The sequence below is a fragment of the Suncus etruscus genome, chromosome 7 (assembly GCF_024139225.1).
Source record: "Suncus etruscus isolate mSunEtr1 chromosome 7, mSunEtr1.pri.cur, whole genome shotgun sequence".
NCBI lineage: Eukaryota > Metazoa > Chordata > Mammalia > Eulipotyphla > Soricidae > Suncus > Suncus etruscus.
The window spans coordinates 31272973-31297511 of record NC_064854.1 but is presented as its reverse complement, the minus strand read 5'-3'; the positions used below and the strand labels follow the sequence as shown (position 1 = coordinate 31297511).

General features: G+C 38.5%; 1 protein-coding gene across 1 annotated transcript in view; it reads left to right on the top strand.

Moving 5' to 3' along the window:
• The window catches only part of SPAG6 (sperm associated antigen 6), a 35433-nt gene extending 30933 nt beyond the window's left edge, over positions 1–4500 (top strand). The window contains exons 9-11 of the mRNA XM_049777842.1: positions 1012–1128; positions 2072–2217; positions 4378–4500. Coding sequence (XP_049633799.1) covers positions 1012–1128; positions 2072–2217; positions 4378–4447 — 333 coding nt within the window. The 3' untranslated portion in view covers positions 4448–4500. The remainder of the gene's footprint in view (positions 1–1011; positions 1129–2071; positions 2218–4377) is intronic.
• Positions 4501–24539: the final 20039 nt, after the last annotated feature.

Genomic DNA, 24539 nt, shown 5'->3' with positions numbered 1-24539 from the left:
ACAAAACACAAACTAACAGGTGTGAAATTCTAAAGAGAACAGCTATAGACAAATCAGTTACATAGGGGAGGCATAAACACAAAAGAACAGAAATGCAAGCAGCCAAGCAGCAGAACTGATAGTGAGCAAGTGTTACAGTCTGATATGACACACTAGTGATAGATGAACAGCTCCAATTTTGTAAATGTAAAAGACAAGAGGACTGGAGAAAGCAAGTATCTATTGGAACCATTTTGCTTGTGAATGATACCCTCCCTCATTGTTGAAGGGAATTTTTCTCTCCAGTTGAGTAGATCCTATCTCTTGCTTCTAGCCACATCAGAACTTTTCTGACTATATATCTGTAAATCATAAACACGTTTTAGAATATACCATGATTGATAATGACTTTCTACAGAATTTTCTCATTTTTTCTAGGGATAGGAAAAATATACTTTACATGTCTTTTATTAATGGAATATAATAATTTACATATTTTGAAGATTTGGGAGGTTATAATTTTAATTTCCTTAGAGATATTTGTTAAGTATTCATTAATACACTCTTCACCTCAAAGTTTAAAGTAAAGGCAACCAACAAAACATTTTGTGATTAAAATCACTAAGATTATAGGCTTTCTCTTCTTTCTGCTTTTGGGGGTAGGGCTGAGTGTTTCTCTTGTAGTACTCAGGAAACTGAGTGCCATGGCTGGTGCTATTTGGCCCAGCATTGACAGGCCTGACAGTTGATTGGTCATGTCAGTGTGACACTACCAAGGCCTGATGGTTGCTGGCGGCAGTCATGACCATTCAGCTAGTGCTCAGAGGGCCATGAGTTCCTGAGAGTCAGACTAATGGCCTCCTGTATATAACGTCCTGGTCTGGGAAAAGGAAATTCTCTTCTAAGTATTTGAAAAAAAATAAAGCAACTACATGTTAGGCTGAGAAATTTATTTCACTTTGAATTGTCAGAAACATGACAATAAATTTTTATCAAGCTATCTGTTATTAACTTTGGTTTGTATTTCAATAGAGCAAAAAGGCAATAAAGAATATCCTACAAAAATGCACCCATTTATCTGCCCTTGAGCCTTTACTGTATGAAGCTCCTCCCAATATTCTGAAGCATGTGGTTGGACAGTTCAGTAAGGTAAGACATGTGCTCAGCCTGGAAGTTTGTGGGGAAAAAAGTGAAAATTGGTTGCTTATTTCTTTTCTCTTGTGCCAATATTATCCTCTTTAAAATAGGGACATTGGGGTCAGAAGCAATAGTCCAGCAGGTAAAAACAGGGTCTGTAGTGATAGTACAGTGGGTAGGGGGCTTACCTATTATGTGGCCAGATTCAACCCCCAGTCACCTACATGGCCGTTAGCTCCTTCAGAAGTGATCCATGAGTGCAGAGACAGAAGTAAGCCCTGAGTACCACTTGGTATGGTCTCAAACAAAAAAACTTAAAACTGATCATTTGGGTTGGTGTTACTTTTAGTAAATTTTTGTATTAGTTATCTAAGAATACTTACCTTTTAAAAACAACAGGAAAAGCTCTAAAGCAGTGAAGTATTAATAAAATTTATGCATTTTATTGGGGATGTTTTCAGACAACTATTTGGAGTCTTGTAGGTAAAGACCTTGATGGGGCCGATGAGGTGGCGCTAGAGGTAAGGTGTCTGCCTTGCAAGCGCTAGCCAAGGAAGGACTGCGGTTCGATCCTCCGGCATCCCATATGGTCCCCCCAAGCCAGGGGCAATTTCTGAGTGCTTAGACAAGAGTATCCCTGAGCATCAAACGTGTGCCCCCCCAAAAAAAAGAAGACCTTGAAACACTGTAAATAAAGGGCTCTGATTTATTTACTCATGTGTTCCAGTGAATCTTCGTGGCCTCTGCTCATGTTCATTGTCTTTATTCAATATCACTAACATGGAATATTAATCTAAAAGACTGAATTTTCCTTTTAATCATCAGCAATTTAGGTTTTTATGTTATAGAGACATTGGACACTAATTCTCTTTTACATGTCCTCCAATGTTTTTCAGTAGCAAGAATATAACTTGAGATAGAAAAAAATGGCATTTCTTTGTGCTTCATTTTCAAGGTGCTGCCACATGATAGCAAAGCTCGACAACTTTTTGTAACCAGTGGTGGACTTAAAAAGATTCAAGAGATAAAAACAGAACCTGGTTCGCTGCTTCAAGAATACATCAACAGTATCAATGAGTGCTACCCAGAGGAGATAGTAAGGTGGGGGAAATGGAGCTTGAGAAGTTTTAAATCATACCTTTTCTGTTTTCAGATTTATATTATTTTTGTTTTTGTTTTGGGGTCACACCTGGAGACACTCGAATTACTCCTAGCTCTGTGCTCAGAAATCGCTCTTGGCAGGCTTGGGAGAAACTTATAGGATGCTGGGGATGAAATCCGGGTTGGCCATATGCAAGGCAAATGCCCTATCGGCTGTGCTATTGCTCTGGCCCCACAGATTTATATTCTTTTTATTAAAGAAGTGCTATAATATAATTTTATGTATGTACCTATTAAACTGCCTATAAACATACAATTGAGAAAATATTTCTGTTTTTATAGGACAAATTGTGAAAAAAATTATGCCATATTTATGAGTTTTAAATCAAGAGTTTGAAAATAAAGATAACTAATAAAGGGAAAAAAAACACAACTTGATAGTTTTGAAGGGAGAGGCCACACCTGGTGGTGCTCAGGTCTGTCCAGGGATCTCTCCTACTAGAGTTCAGAAGCTATATGGTCTGCTGTGACTCAAGCCTGGGTTGGCAACATACAACGCCACTACTTGCTACTACAGATGGCAAATGCCCTACTCACTTCACTGTCTCTGCAGCCCTCATAAAGCACAACTTTGAATGTTAGCTTTATCTGGAGAAAACACCTTTAGGAGGCCTACTTAGTATTGTGAAAATTTTAAGTTAACTGTATTTTCATTTTTACCTATTTATCATAGGGCTGCCAAATTTTATTTTATATACCTTTTTACTTTAATACACACATTTTATTTTATATGCAGTTTTGTCCTAGGTAAATTATCTCCATGTATATGAAGCATCCCATAATCCACCAATCTAATATATTTAACCACTTTTTTATTAGGAACAATACCCAGGTGTACTTGGGGCTAAGAAGCATTAGGGATCAAACTCAGAGTTTTGCACTTGATAGGCATGTACTCTAACATGGGAACTATCACTTTGATCCCTATTTCCTACTTTGATAATAAATATTTTTATACTAAATAAAATAATCCATATATTTATATCCTGTAGATTCCCAAGACCAATGAAAATTAATCATTTCCAAGTTTATATGCTAGAATATTCATAAATAATTTATTAAATAGTTCTTTAATGTGAATTAAACACACATCATTTTTATTTATTGGTGACTAAAGCTGATTAAAACATGCATTGTGAATACCTTTTTTTAAAATTTTTTTCTTTTTTGGGTCACACCCAGTGCCACTCAGGAGTTACTCCTGGCTCTGTGCTCAGAACTTGCTCCTGACAAGCTTGGGGGGAACCATATGGGAAGCTGGGATTCGAACCAGGGTCCGTCCTATGTTGGCCACATGTAAGGCCTTACAGCTGTGCTATAGCTCTGGCCCCAGAGAATAGTTTTTAAAGGAATTCAAATGCAGATGATTGCCAAAGTTTTATTGCTATCTAATTTATAAAATAAATTAGTAGTTATGATAATGAAAAAAATGCAACTTTGTGGGTACAGTGGAGATGTATGTGGTGTCAGAATTATGTACATGGGGATTATTAATAATTTAAAATATTAATCAATATTAATCATTAATAATATCATAATCTCTGTACCTCAATCAATGATATTTAAATTTATAAAGTTAAACAATACCAGTCACTTGTTTATTTTGTTCTTATTGTTTCTATTTTGGTGCCACAACTGGCAGCAATCAGAGGCTACTCCTCAGCATCAGCCCCTGCAGTGCTTGGGGGAACCATGTGATGTTCTTGGGGGAAATATGCGATGATGCCAGGAATCCCACTCGGGCTGTCTGGATGTATAATATGTATTCACTATATTGAGGATCTCTTAAAACATGATCAGTCACTTAGCGTGAATAACAGTCTTTCTAATAAAATATATCACTAGTTTTAAGCAACTTGCTTTGAAAACACTCCTTCATTACCATTACGTTGATGTTTTCTTACTAATCTAGTATGGTTTAATTTGCTGATATTCTCCATTTGTTACAGTTTTATACAAAGCATACTTGGAGCATAGTATTCGGAGTGTATTTGAGGTTTTAATCATTGAATTATTTCAGATAATGATCTTCTACTGAATCTTTTGTGTCTACCTTGCTGAAAATTTCACAAGTATTTAATAAAATATTTCCTTTCTTAGGTTCTATTCCCCTGGATATTCAGAGATACTTCTGCAGAGAATAGAAAACTATCAACCATCATCTAAATAAGCAAAGTTTTCTTTTTATACTCAAAATAACAGCAGAATTGTTTGTGAATGATAGATATTAGTGTTCTTCCTAAATATTTTAACTGTTTTCTAGGTTTATCCCATATAAACCACCATAGAATAATATTTTCTAAATTTTTGTAGTACTTAAAATTTAGTATTAAATATATGAAGAATCATTCATGGTCATTTATCTAGAATCTGTTGTAAAGGTAGTTTTTCTAAGTTATTAAAGAGCTTTAAGGCATTTGTTACTGTTCTTTTAAAATATACACAAACATGGACATTGGCACGTAATGGGGGGCAGTGGATGTGAGGTCATCGCATAGATGTGCAGGTTCATGGATGGGGTCGGAAGGTTTTTTTTATTTTTTAACTTGTGGTGGGTGTTTGAACGAGATGAAGACAGAACCAGAACCAGTGACGGGTCATAGAGCAGTTCAGCAGAGCAAATGTTGGCAGTGAATGTATACTCAGTGATAATCTGAGTGGACATGACATGCTGGCAAGGATCAGAGAGTCTCTGCAATCTTCAATCTGATGGAGATTGAACTGTTAAGTTCGTGCTAGCAACCCAGTGATAAGACAAAGAGACCACCTGGCAATGCAAGTCACAAAGCAGGGTTTTGTTTACTTAGCCAGCTAAGGGTCCAAGACTTTCACCTGGGAATAAGCGTCCAGTCAAAGACCCCAGCCATTACTTCACTCAGATCTAGACATTCCCAGTTACTTTTCTTTTGGTTCCTGCTACATTTCATAGAACATATCTTACATTCCATTGAGTCACACTTAATGTCACAATTTAGACAATCTGCTTCCATGGTAACAGATATGACCCCATTACCTATCTCCAATCCTTATCCCCTCTTGGAACATCCTGCCACCTGGTCCCAATGAGTCTCCCTTTGTCTCTAACTCTTATCTGAAGACCATATTTCCATAAGCTAACAAGCTAACAGAAGCTACAGAAGCTAAAGAGCCATTTATTTTTTTAAATAATTTTTATTTTGACCAACGTGGATTACAAATATTTCACAGTAATATTTTTAGGTACATAGTGACATTGAATCGGGCATTTCGACCACCAATGTTGTTGTTCCTCCACCTGTTCCCAGCATGCATCCCATGTCCCCCTTTGCCTCACAGGCTGCTAGTATAAGTGATCCCCTCCTGTGTCTAGCTTATAGATTGGGTATCAATTCTGTTGTTGGCTTTGGATTTGGTACCTAAGTCTGATTATTTTTTATTTCTACTCAATGTTCATCTGATTATTTAGTTTTGATACCCTCCATTATTTCCCCCTCAATTTGTGAGGTGGAACAAGATGGTTCAAGTTATGTGGTTCTGTTTGAAGGAAAGAAAAAAGGGGGGGATCAAACAAGCAAAAAACGGAAGGAGTCTTTCTTGAGGCTATAAATATTGATTTAAGAGAAGAAAGGGGAAAAGGAAGAAAAACATAACAATACAAAAAGTCAAACAAAAAGCCCAAAAAAGCACAACAACAATAAAGACAACAACCAAACAATAACCACGATCCTGAAATAAAAACAAAACAGAGCACAAAAAAACCCAAACAACAACTATTACTACCACTAAAAAATTAATTTGTGCTCTTTTTGTGCATAGGCACAGTAAATATTGGGGAGATTAGAAAGGGAATCCCTTGGCCTGAGAGATACAGTGTTTCCAAGACCAACTACAGAAGATGGATTAAAACGACACTGAAGGAACAGAACTCCTAGAACCACAAATAAAGACTGCGTCATAAGTTCCATTTCTTAACCTGCATAGATACCAAGATTGCTAGATACAGAGGTCTGAGTTTATCACCCATTGTTGCAAGTCAGTCCCTGAAGATATTGACTGATGGAGGGATGGAGCATGAGGTCTTTCCCCTCCAGCTCGGAGCACGTGTCTGCCTCCCTGTCCAGCCAACGGTTCTGAGGTGAAACGGCGGGTAAACAGCTCGTAGACAGTCAGGCTTGTGGAAATATTAGCTTTATTCGGTGGACAAGACTGAAATCCAAAGACTCAGCATAAGTTCCAGCCAAAAGCCTCTCGCCTTCCACAGACCCTTGTTTTTATCCCCCGAATCAGGTACCACCCTAGGGTGGGGGCAGAATGCCAGGTCAGGGTAGGGTCAATAACATAATAATTCCAAAATATTTACATACACAACAATTCCCTTGTTTGATTTTGGTAAACAAACGATATTGTCTAAAATTATTGAAGGAAAAACTAGTCAATAATAAAAGAGCGGCTATTTGCATAAGCGCATCACAGGAAAATGTAAAGAAATACTTCTAACCTAAACACAGGGTGTCTAAAACCAGAAACATGTATCAAAGAATCAACTACAAGCTCCTGAGAAGATAAATCTAAAACGTACATAGATCCTTCGAAGAAACGCCCGAAAGGTTGTATAGCAGGCGAGAAGAAGCACCTTTTCTTTATTTTTTGTTGTTGTTGTTGGTTTTTGGGTCACACCTGGCAGTGCTCAGGAGTTACTCCTGGCTCCATGCTCAGAAATCGCTCCTGGCAGATACCGGCATTCAAACCAATGACCTTCTGCATGTGAGGCAAATGCCTTATCTTCATGCTATCTCTCAGAACCCATTTTCCTTCAAGTCCAGGTAGACCAGAAAGCCCATCTTTGAGGTCATTGAATTAGGCCCTTATTTTGGAGGAAGAAGCATATACCCCCTGCACAGTGGGGGGCCACTGCAATGATGATCATAAGGTTTCTGAACTTATCCAAGTTCTTAATTCAGGCTGAAGTCCATATGATGTCCGAAATTGATGTACCAATAAGGTCGATTATTTATAGATGGGAGCTTAAGTCACAAACCAAAACAAAATGTTTAAGGCAGAGACCCTCCCTGTGTAAATAAACAACTTGAGGGTCCATCCAAAATGGATGGAACCTCTTATAAACCTAGTATTTTGCCTATGATGGGCCCACGCAATAAGCCCTGAGACCAGACAAAAATATCATTTAGGAAATTATAGACAACAATATCTAACCCACTAACCTAAAGTCAAGAAAGCAAAACCCTAATGTAATACAACATCAATTCCTAAGATTAAAAACTAAAATAGAAAAACATTACAATAGTCAAAAGAAGTATAGTACCAAATATAAATTCAAAGGATTACGATTATAAGAAAAATACAAAAGGTGAAATTTCTACAGAGTCCAATACCAATCTGTAAAGATGAGGGGTCTGGAACTCTGAGAAGACCGGCAAAAGACACTTGATGGGTCTAGAAAAACAGGTTGAAGCCATCATGAGTTGGTTGGGCTTCTGCATTTTCTTTGGGATCGGTGCAATCTTGGGGTAGCCATTGTAGAAATGGTCAATGATAGCACTGTGTATGTGGATGGAAAACCAGAAATTTAGATAGCACAGTTTAACTGGGATCCAGAGATTGTAGGTCTTATTCATGGATCTTTTCTCTGGGGTTATATTGTGACACAAATTCCAGGTGGCTTCATTTCCAACAAGTTTGAAGCAAACATGGTACCAAACTCCAACAGTCATGGATTTCTTCCTCAGGCCGAGATCAGAGGCTTGTAGTTGTGGGTGAAGGAGATGAGTTGCACATGTGAAGGAAATCCTGAGAATTAAATGTTAAGGACTAGGAAGGAAGGACAAGAAAGACTAAATTGCGGAAGATAAAGTTAGGAAAAAGGGAACTAGATACAAAATATGCAAAACAGACAGACACTGAACAAGACATACACATACAGACTTCACAAAAAATATGGCCATAACACTCACTCATAACAAAAATATTTGTTGGAAAGGATCCAAAATAGAGCAAAAGAAAAGAGAATTCAGCTGAATCAACTAAAAGCACCTTAAAATGTAATAGCCGGCAACTGTTTAGATAAATCATTTTAAATTCAAAAATAAATTTTTAAGGCAGAGCAGAGCACATCTGAAAGAGAATTTCATGCATAATGCAAACATGAAAAACTCTACTATAAGTGTATAAAAGTGTATATACAAAGTTATTGTATAACAGTAACTCTATGATAATCAATCATAGGCAAGAAGCACTGTGAGGAAAGTCCACCTAAAATTTTTCATTATGTCAATGTCTTAAAACGTAAATTGAGAGAAATAAAGCAATGACGTTAAAATAAAAAGAGTGAAAGTTGTTAAATGAGTATACCTAGAAAGAAAAACTACATTAATATGATAAGAAATTTTTCTTTCAGGTGAACCTTGACTAAATTAAATTGTAAGATTTCATGATTAACTGAGACCTAGAGCAATAATTAAATTAAGACATAAATCCATCATACAAGGAAACACATTGGGGGTTCATGATTTTCAATCCATATTCATTGATCATGCCTGTGGAAAGAATCCTAGAGCATTAATAGCAACCAATAAGGAATGAAATGATTATCTGGTGTTCATTGTAGATCTTTAAGAAGTATAAAACAGGATGTATGCTGTTTCACCAATGTATTAGGGACTTTTTTGATCTTCTTGTCATCAAAATTGATCCAGTGTTGTTTTGCAGCAATTTTACAGTATGAAGTACAGTGTCCATCGTGAACTTTACCATAATGGTTTGACACTGATGATAAGTTGTATTTCTTAAACTTGCTTTTATTCTCTGAAGTGAATTCTACTGAATTGAGGTCTTCTAAAGAAAAATATACATAAGTGTGCACTTTTTTTTATTTGTTTGCCATCAAAAACAAAACCTTTCAAGTGTATTATAAGTACTGGTGGCAGTTTCCATAAGTATATTTTCTGTTAATCTTCCCTACTATAGAAACCCCCACTGGGGCTTTGATGCAACAGTCAGGACCTTTGGAATGGGTGTATTTACATAACAAACAATACTTGAATATACATAGAAAAGTTAATATAAAGTAAACATTAATTTATTATTGAAAAAGCATAATACATTTAGTAAGGTATGAATAAATTATTCCCTTTCTTTTCTAGGTGGGAAATATCACTAAGACTTAGAAATAGCAAAGTGAATGAGTCAACTCCGCTCCATTTCCAAAGTTCCTCACTTTGTCTAGTAAAATCATTTCCCCCTCTAATTTCATTTTTCTATTTTATTTTAATATATGGTTTATTTTAAAAGCTTTCTTTGGGGTGAATCATATCTGGTACTTCTAGAGTGTGCTCTGCACTCAGGGATAACTCCTGGTGATGCTATAGGGACCAACCTGGGTTTGCTACATTCAAGGCAAATGCCCTACCTACTGTACTTTTGCTCAGACACCCAGAAGCATCTATTTAGTTTGCAATTATTTGAAGAAATTTTTCAGTTACTTTAAAATTAAACTCTGGTTTTCTAGAATACAGGCGGGGGTCAGGTAGGGAGGAGGGAGACTTGGGACATTGGTGATGGGAATGTTGCACTGGTGATGGGTGGTGTTCTTTACATGACTGAAACCCAAACACAATCATGTATGTAATTAAGGTGTTTAAATAAATTAAAAAAAAAGTTGTTCAGAGCAGAGTCTCAGACATACAATGATACAACACTAATCCCTCCATCAGTATGATCTTTCCTCTACCAGTTGTTCCCATAATTCCTTCCACCCTAAGTCTAACTTTCATTGAGATCTTTTATTTTCAGCTGACAAATTTAATCTCAGTTGGGATTCAGAAAATGGCCTGAAATTTTACAGAAAATTCTAGAGTAATATTCTTTAACTTTTTACATCTGTAAACTGGCCACTATTCTGTATATAAGGGCACAGTTAGGCAGTTCTAATAAAGTCTGTAGACCAATGAATTTCAAACTTTTTACAGCTGAGAAGATATGGCTCATGAAACAGCTCTAGTCCATTAACTGGTGATTGAAAACCACCATTCTAAAAACCCTGCACTTTGATTCCTATAGGGTCTAGTGAACCCACATAGCTCCCAGGATCTCCAGCAGCAAGGCTGAGTTCTTCTGTAAGAACCAAGGTCCCCTGGGTTTAATCACTTACCCTGATGATGTGGTAGTTCTTGAGACATGTTAAAAGTTTAGTTACTTTTGCACTCTGAGTTAAGGCAGAGAGAGTTAACTCAGAAATAAAAGCAGGGCTGGAGAGATTGCATAGCAGTAGGGTATTTGCCTTGCATGCTGCTGTCCTGGGACAGACCTGGTTCAATTCCTGGCACCCCAAGCCTGCCAAGAAAAATTTCTGAGTCTCTAGACTCAGGAGTAACCCCTGAGCTCTGCCGGGTGTGGCCACAAAATCAACCAACCAATCAATAAATAAATAAAGTTTTTTTTTAAAGAAAAAAAATAAAACCAAAGTTGGTGCCCTCCAGGAATGAGGAACTAGGGTTTAAATGATCTTGGAATGTTCTATCTCATAAAGCTCCCTTGGCAACCAAAGTCTGCCATAACAACCAAAGTTTGAAATAGAGTACCCCTCGACAACCAAAGTTTAAATCAGAGTATCCTTGACAGCTAGGGTTTGATCAGAGTATACATAAACAACCAAAGTTGATCCAGAAATAACAGTGATGACGCCTGCCCTGTGGGTCCTGACTGTGAAAAATTGTGAGTGCTGCCTGTGTGTGTCTGTCTACTGTCCTTTTACATGAACCTCTTGGGAGTGGGCCGAAAAGAGGCTCCAGAAAACTAGCTCTCCTAGAGGCCAATTCTAGGGCAGGAACACCAAGAACTGCTCCATAAAGTGAAAACCGGCTATAAGCAGTAATTTGCAGAAGCCAGGTCCCCTGTTTGTGATGACTGGCTGGGAAAATCCACAAAGCTACGCCTGCCCAGTGGGGTCCAATTGTGAAAAATTGTGAGTGCTGCCTGTGTGTCTACTGTGTGTCTGTCTAATGTCCTCTTGCGTGAACCTCTTGGGAGTGGGCTGAAAAGAGGCTCCAGAAGAGCACTTTGGCTCCGTTTCACTAAGCGGCTGTGCACTCTTTCTAAGAAAAGAACATCATCACAACAAGAAGAAAAAAATCACACTAAGAACTGTGCTGGATCACTGAAGCCCAGCATTTCTCTCTGGACTGTCTTCTCTGCTGCGTGCTCGGGCCTAAGATTTGATCCTGTGTGAGGCTTCATCCATGGAGGACTCCCCTCCCTTGGAGGCAAGTCGACCCATCCAGAAAGGGCAGAGCCAGAGGAGTGTGCTGCCTGCATCATTTAGCCAATGAATACCACCACAACACGTAGAGAAGCCCACAATACAAGTGTGATAATGGGGAAACAACGCAGGCCAGCATCAGACATAAAGAATGAAGATGACAATTCTGATGACCAGATAATGACCAACCAACTAATCAACCTCTCAGATAAGGATTTTAGATTAGCATTATGGAAGATGCTCAACGAACTCAAAGAAACCATGGATCGAGTTGAACAGAATACTAATAAGAACTAATAAGAAAATATGAAGACAGAAATCACAAAACTCAAAACTGAAATAACATATCTACTAACAGGCCTAAAAAACTCAGTAAATGAAGTGAATGACAAAATGCATAAGCTCTGGGACAGAGTATCAGAAGCTGAGAATAGACTTGGTGCTGAGGAAGATGAGATAAATAACAATTCCATACAGCGGGAGAGATTGGAAAAAAATTAAAAGCAAATGAACAGACAATGGAAAAATTAGTCAAAGAATGGGAACAGATGAAAATAGAAGTCTATGATAAGATCAACAGAAATAATTTAAGAATCATTGGAGTCCCAGAGACCCAGGAAAAAAATTTCCAGAAAGACTCAATGGTCAAGAACATCATTAAAGAGAAACTTCCAGAGCTAAAGAATATAGGTGATCAAATCTTGCATGTTCAAAGAGTACCAACCAAAAGAGACCCCAGAAAAAAATACCCCAAGACACATCCTAGTCACAATGACAAATCCCACAGATAGAGACAGAATTCTAAAAACAGCAAGATCAAAAAGGAAAATTACATTCATGGGAGCATCCTTGAGATTTACAGCAGACCTGTCACCAGAAACACTCAAGGCCAGAAAGCAGTGGTGGGGTATTTTGACAAGACTGAATGAAATGAATGCTTCACCTAGAATACTGTACCCAGCAAAACTCACTTTCCGGTTTGACGTAAGAAGACATGGTTACACAGACAAAAAAAAAAAAAAAAAAAAAAAAAAAAAACAGCTCAGAAACGTTACAGACTCAAAATCAGTCTTAAGAGAAAAACTGAAAGACCTAATTTAAGACAAGACTAACCAAAAGACACATCAAATTTCGATATAAAGATGGCATTAAATCCCAGGACAATTCTTTCTCTCAACGGCAATGGACTAAATGCATCAGTTAAGAGACACAGAGTGGCTAAATGGATCAAAAAACTCAATCCAACCTTCTGCTGCCTACAAGAAACGCACCTGAATAGTCAGAACAAACATAGACTCAAAATAAAAGGCTGGAGAAAAATTATCAAAGCAAAAACACCCATAATAAAGCTGGAGTGGCCATACTAATATTAGATAATGCAAACTTTATATTCAGGAAGTTTGTAAGGGACAAAGATGGACATTTTATATAAATCAAGGGGTATGTAGAGCAGGAAGAAATAACTCTCCTAAACATATATGCACCGAATGAGGGGCCAGAAAAATGTTTAATACAATTGTTGAAAAATCTGAAAAAGGATATCAATAACAACACAATAATTGTGGGAGACCTCAACCTGGCTTTGTCAACACTGGATAGGTCAACCAGACTAAAACCCAACAAGAATATACTAGACCTGAAAAGAGAAATGGAAGAAAGAGGCCTAGTGGATATATATATAGGACACTCCATCCCCAGAAACCTGGATACACATTCTTCTCCAATGTACATGGGACATTCTCCAGGATAGACTACATGCTGGCACATAAAACATACCTCCATAAGATCAAGAGGATAGAAATTTTGCAGACTACCTTCGCTGACCACAAGGCTCTGAAATTATTTGTGAATTCAAAAGGGACACAGAAGAAAAACTTTAACTCCTGGAAGTTAAAAAGCCTCATACTGAATAACCAGTGGGTCTGAGATGAAATCAAGAAGGAAATCAAAAGGTTCCTGGAAACAAATGACAATAAAGACACTAAAAACTATCAGAACTTATGGGACACAGCAAAAGCAGTACTGAGAGGAAAATTTATAGCTTTGCAAGCACACATCAGGAAGGAAGAAGGACTTACCTGAATAGCTTAATGACACAGCTAATAGAACTAAAAAGTGCTCAACAAAAAGACTCAAAAAATAGGAGACAGAAGGAAATAACAAAGCTGAGAGCAGAAATCAACTAAGTGGAAACCCAAAAAAAACAATCTGAAAGACCAACAAAAGCAGAAGTTGGTTCTTTAAAAAAATAAACAAGATTGATAAACCACTGGCAAAAATAACAAAGAAAGAGAGACAGAAACTTGATAACTCGTATTAGGAATGAAAAAGGAGAGATAACTACTGATATGGCAGAGATTCAAAGGGTAATCAGAAACTACTTTGAGAAACTCTACGCCACTAAAAATGAGAACCTGGAAGAAATGGATAAATACTTGGACTCTTATAATCTTCCACGGTTGAAGGAAGAGGATGTAGCATATCTAAAAACCCCCATCACTATTGATGAAATTAAAATGGCAAACAAATGTTTGCCCCAAAACAAAAGCCCAGGCCCAGATGGATTCAAACTTTCCAAGAGGAACTACTACCAATCCTGGCAAGACTTTTTCATGAAATTGAACAAACGGAAGCACTTCCAAATAGCTTTTATGAAGCCAACATCACCTTGATACCTAAATCAGACAGAGATGCTACGAAAAAAGAAAATTACAGACCAATATCGCTGATGAATATAGATGCAAAGATCCTCAACAAAATCCTGGCAAATAGAATTAATTGCCTAATTAAGAAGATCATCCACTACGATCAAGTAGGTTTCATCCCAGAAATGCAAGAATGGTTTAACAGCCGTAAATCTATCAACATAATACACAACATCAACAAGTAAAATAAAAACCGCATGATCATATCAATAGATGCAGAGAAAGCATTTGATAAGGTCCAACACCCATTCTTGATCAAAACTCTCAGCAAGATGGGAATGGAAGGAACCTTTCTCAATATAGTTAAGGCCATCTACCACAAGCCAGTGGCAAATATTATCCTCAATGGAGAAAAACTAAAAGCCTTCCCTCTAAATTCTGGCACAAGACAAGGCTGTCCTCTCTCACCACTCCTATTCAACATAGCACTGGAAGTACACGCTATAGCGATTAGGCAAGAAAAAGATATCAAGAGAATCCAGATAGGAAAGGAAGATGTCAAGCTCTAACTGTTTGCAGATGACATGATACTCTATTTAGAATACCCTAAAGACTCTACAAAAACCTTCTAGAAACAATAGACTCATATAGCAAGGTGGCAGGCTACAAAATTAACACACAAAAATTAATGGCCTTTCTATACACCAATAGTAATAAGGAAGAAATGGACATTAAGAAAACAACCCCATTCACAATAGTGCCACACAAACTCAAATATCTTGGAATCAACTTGACTAAAAATGTGAAGGACCTATACAAAGAAAACTATAAAACTCTGCTCCAAAAAATAAGAGAGGACATGCGGAAATGGAAACACATACCCTGCTCATAGATTGGCAGGTTTAACATCATCAAAATGGCAATACACCCCAAGGCATTATACAGATTTAATGTGATCCCTCTAAAGATACCCATGACATTCTTCAAAGAAGTGGATCATGCACTTTTGAAATTCGTTTGGAACAATAAACACCCTAGAATAGCTAAAGCAATCATTGGGAAAAAGAATATGGGAGGAATTACTTAACCCAACTTTAAACTGTACTACAAAGCAATAGTTATCAAAACAGCATGGTATTGGAATAAGGACAGGACCTCAGATCAGTGGAATAGGCTTGAATACTCAGAGAATGTTCCCCAGACATACAATCACCTAATTTTTGATAAAGGAGCAAGAAATCCTAAATGCAGCAAAGAAAGCCTCTTCAACAAGTGGTGTTGGCACAACTGAATAGCCACTTGCAAAACATTGAACTTAGACCCCCCAGCTAACATCATGTACGAAGGTAAAATCCAAATGGATTAAAGACCTTGATATCAGACCCAAAACCATAAGATATATAGAACAGAACATAGGCAAAACACTCCAGGACATTGAGACTACAGGCATCTTCAAGGAGAAAACTGCACTCTCCAAGCAAGTGAAAGCAGAGATTAACAGATGGGAATATATTAAACTTAGAAGCTTCTGTACCTCAAAGGAAGTAGCGCCCAGGATACAAGAGCCACCCACTGAGTGGGAAAAACTATTCACCCAATACCCATCAAATAAGGGGTTAATCTCCAAAATATAGAAGGCACTGACAGAACTTTACAAGAAAAAAATCTAATCGCATCTAAAAATGGGGAGAAGAAATGGACAGACACTTTGACAAAGAAGAAATACAAATGGCCAAAGGACACATGAAAAAATGCTCCACATCACTAATCATCAGGGAGATGCAAATCAAAACAACTATGAGGTACCACCTCACACCACAGAGAATGGCACACATCACAAAGAATGAGAATAAACAGTGTTGACAGGGATGTGGAGAGAAAGGAACTCTTATCCACTGCTGGTGAGAATGCCGTCTAGTTCAACCTTTATGGAAAGCGATATGGAGATTCCTCCAGAAACTGGAAATCGAGCTCCCATATGATCCAGCTATACCACTCCTAGGAATATACCCTAGGAACACAAAAACACAATACAAAACCCCCCTTCCTTACACCTGTATTCATTGCAGCACATTCCAGACTCTGGAAACAACCAAGATGCCCTCCAACAGACGAATGGCTAAAGAAACTGTGGTACATATAAACAATGGAATATTATGCAGCTGTCAGGAGAGATGAAGTCATGAAATTTTCCTATACATGGATGTACACGGAATCTATTATGCTGAGTGAAATAAGTCAGCGAGAGAGAAAGATGCAGAATGGTCTCATTCATCTATGGGTTTTAAGAAAAATGAAAGACATTCTTGAGTTTAGTTAGAGAAATAACTACATTTTGAACTGTCCTAATAATGAGAATGTATGAGGGAAATGGAAAGCCTGTCTAGAGTACAGGCGGGGGTTGGTGGGGAGGAGTGAGATTTGGGACATTGGTGATGGGAATGTTGCACTGGTGATGGGTGGTGTCTTTACATGACTGGAACCCAAACACAATCATGTATGTAATCAAGGTGTTTAAATAATATATATAAATTAAAAAATAAATAACAGTGATAAATTAAGGCATCTATACAATGAAATGATTGTGCAGGTAATGCTTGTGATTTCTATATAAACTGCTTGAAGATTAGACTCTAGATCCTTGTCAAGGCACCCTTTGATATATGAGACTTGGACCTTGACTAGCTGAATAAACTTTCTTTTGAACTTTGCATTATCAGAGGTGATCTTTGATTATCAGTGCTAACTCAGGTGTTAACTCGTACCCTTATACTTCTTGTATCTCAGACTACTGGCATTCATGCCTGGGTGCTGAAGTTTACTACATAATGGTTTGTCCCAAGTAGAACAGTTTCTTCTCTGCTTGCAAAGAATAAATGTGAGTCAAAAGACTCAGATTTTCCTGGGTTTAAGTGAAGATTAAAGGTAATGAGTGTGCCCCTCAAGCTGGTATTTTTTTTTTCATGATAGAGCATTACCCAACAAACTGCTTAAATAAGTCAAAATCAAAACAAGTGTGAGTGACTATGACAATGATAGTTAGAACTGACTACTCTGGACAAAAACTGGATGCTGAAAGGGGATAAGGCTGGTATCTCTTCATTAACAATAGTGAAAAACAGTGTGAAAGGGGGGAAAGGAGGGGACAGAGAGATAGCACAGGAAGTCAGGCATTTACTTTGAACACAGTTGACCTGGTTTTGATCTTCAGCATCCCATATGGTTCCCCAAACTTTTCAGGAGTGAGTTCTGAGTACAGAGTCAGGAGTAATCTCTGAGCACCATAGGGTTTGACCTAAAAACATCAACAATAACAATATTAAAAAAGAAGTAGAGAATGTTTGAGAGATAAAAATAAAAAAGAAAACTGCTTGCCACAGAGGCAGGCAGAGGAGGGACAAGTGAGGTGGTGAAAATGCACAATGGTGAAGGGTGATACATAGTATGACTGAAATTTAACCATGAAAAAAATTGTAAGCACAGTACTTAAATAAAGTAATTTTTTAAGCAGTGGGAATGCTAACTGGCTTCAGCTGCTTCCAAAGACAACTTGGCTCCACCGTGTAAGAAAATAGTTTGGCTCATCCAGAAAACATCATAAAACTGATCATCAAAGATCAGCAATACCTAAGGCCATTGCCTTATAAATGGGACCAGAGAGATAGCATAGTGGTAGGGCATTTGCCTTGCATTTGCCAGGCAGACCTGGGACGGACCAGGGTTTGGTTCTCAGCATTCCATATGGTCCCCCAAGTCTACCAGGAGCAATTTCTGAGCTCAGAGCCCTGAGCGCCACTGGGTGTGGCCCCCCAAAAACAAAATAATAATAAAAAAAGATAAGGTGAGATATAAACAAGAACCTAAGCCAACTCAGGTAAAATCCTCAGTGACTCAGCCTCAGGCAGCCACTTTGATCCATCCCATGTGCCCTTAGGCTGATTTATGGAACTAGTCTATGAAACACAAAATCCAAATCTGAAACTTCAAAACTAGTTGCCTCTTCGGTTAAATTTATTTTCTGTACTAATAGAACACAACACTTTTGGAGAAGGGGGCACACCTGGTGTGCTCAGGGTTTACTCCTGGCTCTGCACTCAGAAATCACTTCAGACAGGCTCAGGGAATCATATGGTATGTCAACAATTAAACCTGGGTCAGCCGCATGTAAGGCAAATGCCCTACCCACTGTGCTATCACTATGGGCCCTGGAGTACAACACTTAGTAGTGATTTTCTAAATGAGATTAAATGATCAAAGGAAATTACATATATCTGTATTCAGGGCTTATGCCTGACTTTGAACTCAGGTATTGAGCATGTCAGCTGTGGTCCAAACAAGTGCTTCACAACTGTACTATTGCTCCAACCCCAGGAGATAATTTTTTTTTGGGGGGGGCCACACCTGGTGGCACTCAGGGGATACTCCTGGCTCTGCTCTCAGAAATTACTCCTGGCTAGGGGGACCATATGTGATGCCAGGGATCAAACCAGTACCTATCCTGGATCAGCTACTTGAAAGGCAAACACCCTACCACTGTACTATCACTCCCGCCCCTCAGGAGCTCACTCATTTAAATGGCCTAGTTGGGAACATGTTTACTTGGGTAAGCAATTAGAAAAACTGTCCCCCAAACTAAACAATCAGAATAGAAAGCATATTCTTAGTGTTACTTAGAAACAACTGATTGAGGAAATGATCATCAATTGCTTGCAGCCACATTATAAAACTGGACTCAAAACTGTCTCTAAATTAAAGAAAACTGCAAAGACTGCATAGCTTAATTAAGCCAGTCTTTGTACATTCAATTTACTCCCATATACCACTTTTTTAACCCAAACCTTAACCCTAACTGCAGCTCAAGAGGTAAGGAATTTATCTGCCTTGTCTATGCTAGCCTAAGATGGACCTCATTTCAATCTCTGGCATCCCATATGGTACCTCCAAGCCAGGAGCGATTTCTGAGTGCATAGCCAGGAGTAAACCCCTGAGAGTCACTGGGTGTTGCCCAAAAACAAACAAAAAATTTAATTAAAAAAAGAGAGAGATGTAAGTACCTGGCTGCAGAAAATTATAGGTACAGTGGCCTTGCCACTGAAAACTGGGATACTCTTGGGAGGAAGGTCAGGCCAAGTCCCTACCCTGAAGAAGTTTGGCAGCTGCACCCCACAACACAATTGATACCATGCCAATGCCCAACTTCACCACTTTACCACTATCTCTGCAGAGATATCTAACCAACCAAAACTCCAGGTATGCTGGTATTTGGACTAAGAACTCTGAGATCTTCTCAGAGTAAATGTGAGCAGCCCCAGCTAACCGGAATATCCCATACTTCTAGAAGCTCTGGCAACTACAGACACATTCCATAGTCATTGCCATAATAGCCACAGAACTTAAAATTCCTGGAGTGTACAGCCACATATACAGTTAAATGACACCAAATTTTTCAATACGAGAACCCCAGTAGGAACACACTGAATTAAATGTTAAAATTACATAGAAGTTACCTAAAGTTACAAATAAAGCCAATTAATACAGAATGATCAAACAGCTGAGTAATAGCTTAGAAATAGATTCAGGACATGGTTTAATGACTTTATTGTGAGCTGTAACAATTTTCACAAATTTTCTTTTGCTGAGTTTTTTTTTTTTTACTCCATCACCACTTAGTTGTAAACAAGCAATTTAAAGTAAATTATTTTGTGCTTTACAATAGGCAGGCTTGGGGATGGGTAGGAATCCAGGAAAAATGGTGAGGGACCATTAGTTAGTTAACACTATTAGTGTTAGAACATGGAATGGCAGAAACAAACTTATTATTGAAACCACAGTGTTTCAATAAAGTAATACAAATAAAAAAATAACAATAGCAAATAAAGGAAATATGTTTCTAACAGTAGCCCATACTTCAAAGTAGAGTAACTTGGGCTTTACTTCTTCAAAGAAGCAAAAAAAATATTTAAAACATTTAGATCTATTTTTAAAATTGCCACAATATGGAAGGGTCAAGACCACTAACCACAGAATACAGAGTAAAATGACATCAAGGAAACAGAACTTCTAAAATCACAAAGAAAGTCTTCATCATAAGTTCCACTCCTTGACCTGTGCACAGACTGAGACCTCTAGATTAGAGGTCTGTCTTTATCATCCAGATCGGAGCAGAAGTCTTCCATACGGCATAAAAACACCAAGGGGAGAGTAAATGAACGTGAAAGGAGTCTATAGATAATCCTATGATAATATATTCCAAGGATAGAGAAACCCTGTATGTATGTCTTAGGCCAAGGGGATTCCCATTACAGATAACCCCAATATTTACTATGCCTATGAAGGGGGGGAGACAAAAAACACTAAATAATCCTTTTTTATTATTTTTATTTTATTATTCTTTTTAATTTTTTATTTTTAATTATGAGAATAAAGATGCAAAGAAAAAGGACAAGGTAAAGTTACAGTGGAAGGACAATCACCCATAACATAATTCTCAGAAGTCCCCTTGCTGATATCTTAACTTTGAACTTTCAGCCAAAGAACATTAAGATAAATAAAACAGAATCCATGTACAATTACTTTGTCCCTCAAGCCCCCAGACTGTAACACATTATAATATTTCTTAACAGCACACAAGGCAATCTAAAGCCATAAAACTTACGTAACTTCTTAAACATTAGAGTCATAGAATTTTTTACATTTTCATGTACATGCATATTAGCTTAAATTAACCTCAAATTTTAAGTGTTTTTTTTTTTTTTTTTTTAAGGATTAGAGTCAAAGGAGCACAGTAAAAACGGTGTTAGAGTGGCAATTGTTGTTTGCATAGGCTCACCAGAATATGAGGGGCATGGAAAGGAATAACCTTGGCCTAAATACAAAGAGATCCTACCCCTGAAGTTTCCTGGCATAAGACCAACTCTAGGCTCCAGGCAAGTTAGATCGTCCAATCCAAGACATTGTCCATAGTGCCAACACACTTTTCACACAGTCTCTGTTGTTGGTATCATGTTTCTGTATTAAAGATCCTGGAATTTGCATATCCTACATTGAAGTCAGGATGTGAAGCGTCCTCTCGTTTCACCTCACCATTAAAGGGCAATGCAGGAAGCCCTGTCCTGTAAGCAGGTCATTGTTGTTAAGTCTTCTCAGTGCTAAGGGAAGTCCCTTTTGAGCAGGTCGATGTCTGAGCAGTGGTAGGGTCTTCTGTGGTAGAGGATTGCTTCCAGGTGATGTTATAGACAAACCTGGATGTTTCGTGGATGGCTTCCCTGGTTCAGGGGTGAATGGAAAATGCTCTTTCTTCTGAGGCCTGTGCCAGGTCATTATGTCAATGTTCAGGGTGTAAGGTCCCTTTGCACTACAAGATTTATGTATTCCAATCTCTATTAGATAGGATCTTATTTGTATGTCTAGTATTTTCCCATTTTAATGTGCCTATGCAAAAAAGGAGCAATGCCACGTGGCATTATTGGTGCATATGGGGGACATAAGAACAAGTACAATAATCCCCATGACATGGTTCAATCATAAGCATTAAACTGGGGGACTCTTTCACCAAAATTCCTTGATGAATAGCTCATAAAGTGAAGATAAAAAGTGGTTAGAATCGTCGCTATATAAGAGAATATTTAGTAAGACTGATAGTTGTCAGAGAAAAAACACAAAATATTCTAAATAAATAAGTGTCCATATTATGTCTTTTGAAACAGTTTTGGGTTGTTACACACAATACACGGCTTTGGTCTGTGATTAGGATTGTGCAATACTGAACTTAATAAGAGTAATGTGGGTTAGTGATGTTTGGGGGGATGAGAGAGTTAAGGAGTAAAAATGAGCTTTGTAGGGGTGTGGGAAAGGGCAGAATACAAGATGGACATTCTAGATACGCAAAACATAACATAAAGATAAGGAATACTCTTAATACATGCAGTGCATGGGGGTGTGTTCCCACGCAATTTTCCATATGCAGAGTGGTCAGAAATTGCCAGTGACAAACTTAGTGCAACTGAGCAAATCTCAGCTCACCCCAAGTTAGGACCAACCATTTCTGGCAGCCTGGGCTGCCAGCCCAGAAGGCCTGGAGGCCAGGGGCAGAAGAGGGGAAGGCTGGAAACCTATTAAGGCTCCCAGCGCACCCAAGTTAGGGAGAAGGCCTTGCACATGGGGTCTCCCCCAACCTCATGCCGGCTAGAGCTAGCCTCCAGCTCAAGAGAGGATCGAGAGAACCGGAAGCCAGGATCTGCCCGCCCTACAACCTGTGCCCTTCCCACTCTAGAGCTGAGGGAAGGGAGGGAAAGCTTGGGACCCCATCCAGGAGGGACCCCCCGACACCCACCTTCTCTGGCCACCTGGGCTGCCACCCCAGAAGGCCTGGAGGCCGGCAGAAGAGGGGAAGGCTGGGAGCCTATCAAGGCTCTCAGCACACCCCTATTTTTATTTTTTATTATTTTTTATCTAGTTTTTGTCGACTTCTTTGTTTTGGGGTAGATATTGAAGTAGCTATTCATTTTTTAAATTATATATTTACTTTTTCTTTCTTCTTTTCTCTTCTTCCTCTTTGTGCCTTGTCATATTTCCTATCTGAAGACCATAGCAACTATGCGGTGCATATTTTTATTGCTGCAGTGCTCACTGGATATCTTATTTGATTCCACTTTTTGAACTGTTGTGGTGTCTCACCTTCTTTTTTTCCCCATCGTCCCTCAAATCAAGAATGAGAGCTTCTAGAATGACTCTGCCCATAGTCGGTGTAGTCAATTTTTACCCCATTATATTACCTTTCTCTTTCTCAAACAAAACCACATAACTTGAACTTTCTAGTCCTGCCTCCCAATTGGAGGGGGCAGTAACAGAGGCACCAAGACCAAACAGTTATAAGACCACTAAGTAATAAACTAGACACAGAAGCGACCATTCTAGCACCCCCTGGCGGGGGGGGGGAAGAGTGGAGGATATGGGAGACAGGATGGGAGCCGTTGTGGGAGGACAATTCGGTGGTGGGAATCCCCCTGATTCAATGTAAATATGTACCTGGAATATTAATGTGAATGATATGTAAGCCACTATAATTAAGAAAACAACCCCATTCACAATAGTACCACACAAACTCAAATATCTTGGAATCAACTTGACTAAATATGTGAAGGACCTATACAAAGAAAACTATAAAACTCTGCTCCAAGAAATAAGAGAGGACACACGGAAATGGAAACACATACCCTGCTCATGGATTGGCAGGATTAACATCATCAAAATGTCAATACTCCCCAAGGCATTATACAGATTTAATGCCATCCCTCTAAAGATACCCATGACATTCTTCAAAGAAGTGGATCAGACACTTTTGAAATTCATTTGGAACAATAAACACCCTCGAATAGCTAAAGCAATCATTGGGAAAAAGAATATGGGAGGAATTACTTTTCTCAACTTTAAACTGTACTACAAAGCAACAGTTATCAAAACAGCATGGTATTGGAATAAGGATAGGTCCTCAGATCAGTGGAATAGGCTTGAATACTCAGAAAATGTTCCCCAGAGATACAACCATCTAATTTTTGATAAAGGAGCAGGAAATCCTAAATGGAGCAGGGAAAGCCTCTTCAACAAGTGGTGTTGGCACAATTGGATAGCCACTTGCAAAAAATTAAACTTAGACCCCCAGCTAACATCATGTACAAAGGTAAAATCCAAATGGATTAAAGACCTCGATATCAGCCCCAAAACCATAAGATATATAGAACAGCACATAGGCAAAACACTCCAGGACATTACAGGCATCTTCAAGGAGGAAACTGCACTCTCCAAGCAAGTGAAAGCAGAGATTAACAGATGGGAATATATTAAGCTGAGAAGCTTCTGCACCTCAAAGGAAATAGTGCCCAGGATACAAGAGCCACCCACTGAGTGGGAGAAACTATTCACCCAATACCCATCAGATAAGGGGCTAATCTCCAAAATATACAAGGCACTGACAGAACTTTACAAGAAAAAAACATCTAACCCCATCAAAAAATGGGGAGAAGAAATGAACAGACACTTTGACAAAGAAGAAATACGCATGGCCAAAAGACACATGAAAAAATGTTCCACATCACTAATCATCAGGGAGATGCAAATCAAAACAACGATGAGATACCACCTCACACCCCAGAGAATGGCACACATCACAAAGAATGAGAATAAACAGTGTTGGCGGGGATGTGGAGAGAAAGGAACTCTTATCCACTGCTGGTGGGAATGCTGTCTAGTTCAATCTTTATGGAAAGCGATATGGAGATTCCTCCAAAAACTGGAAATCGAGCTCCCATACGATCCAGCTATACCACTCCTAGGAATATACCCTAGGAACACAAAAATACAATACA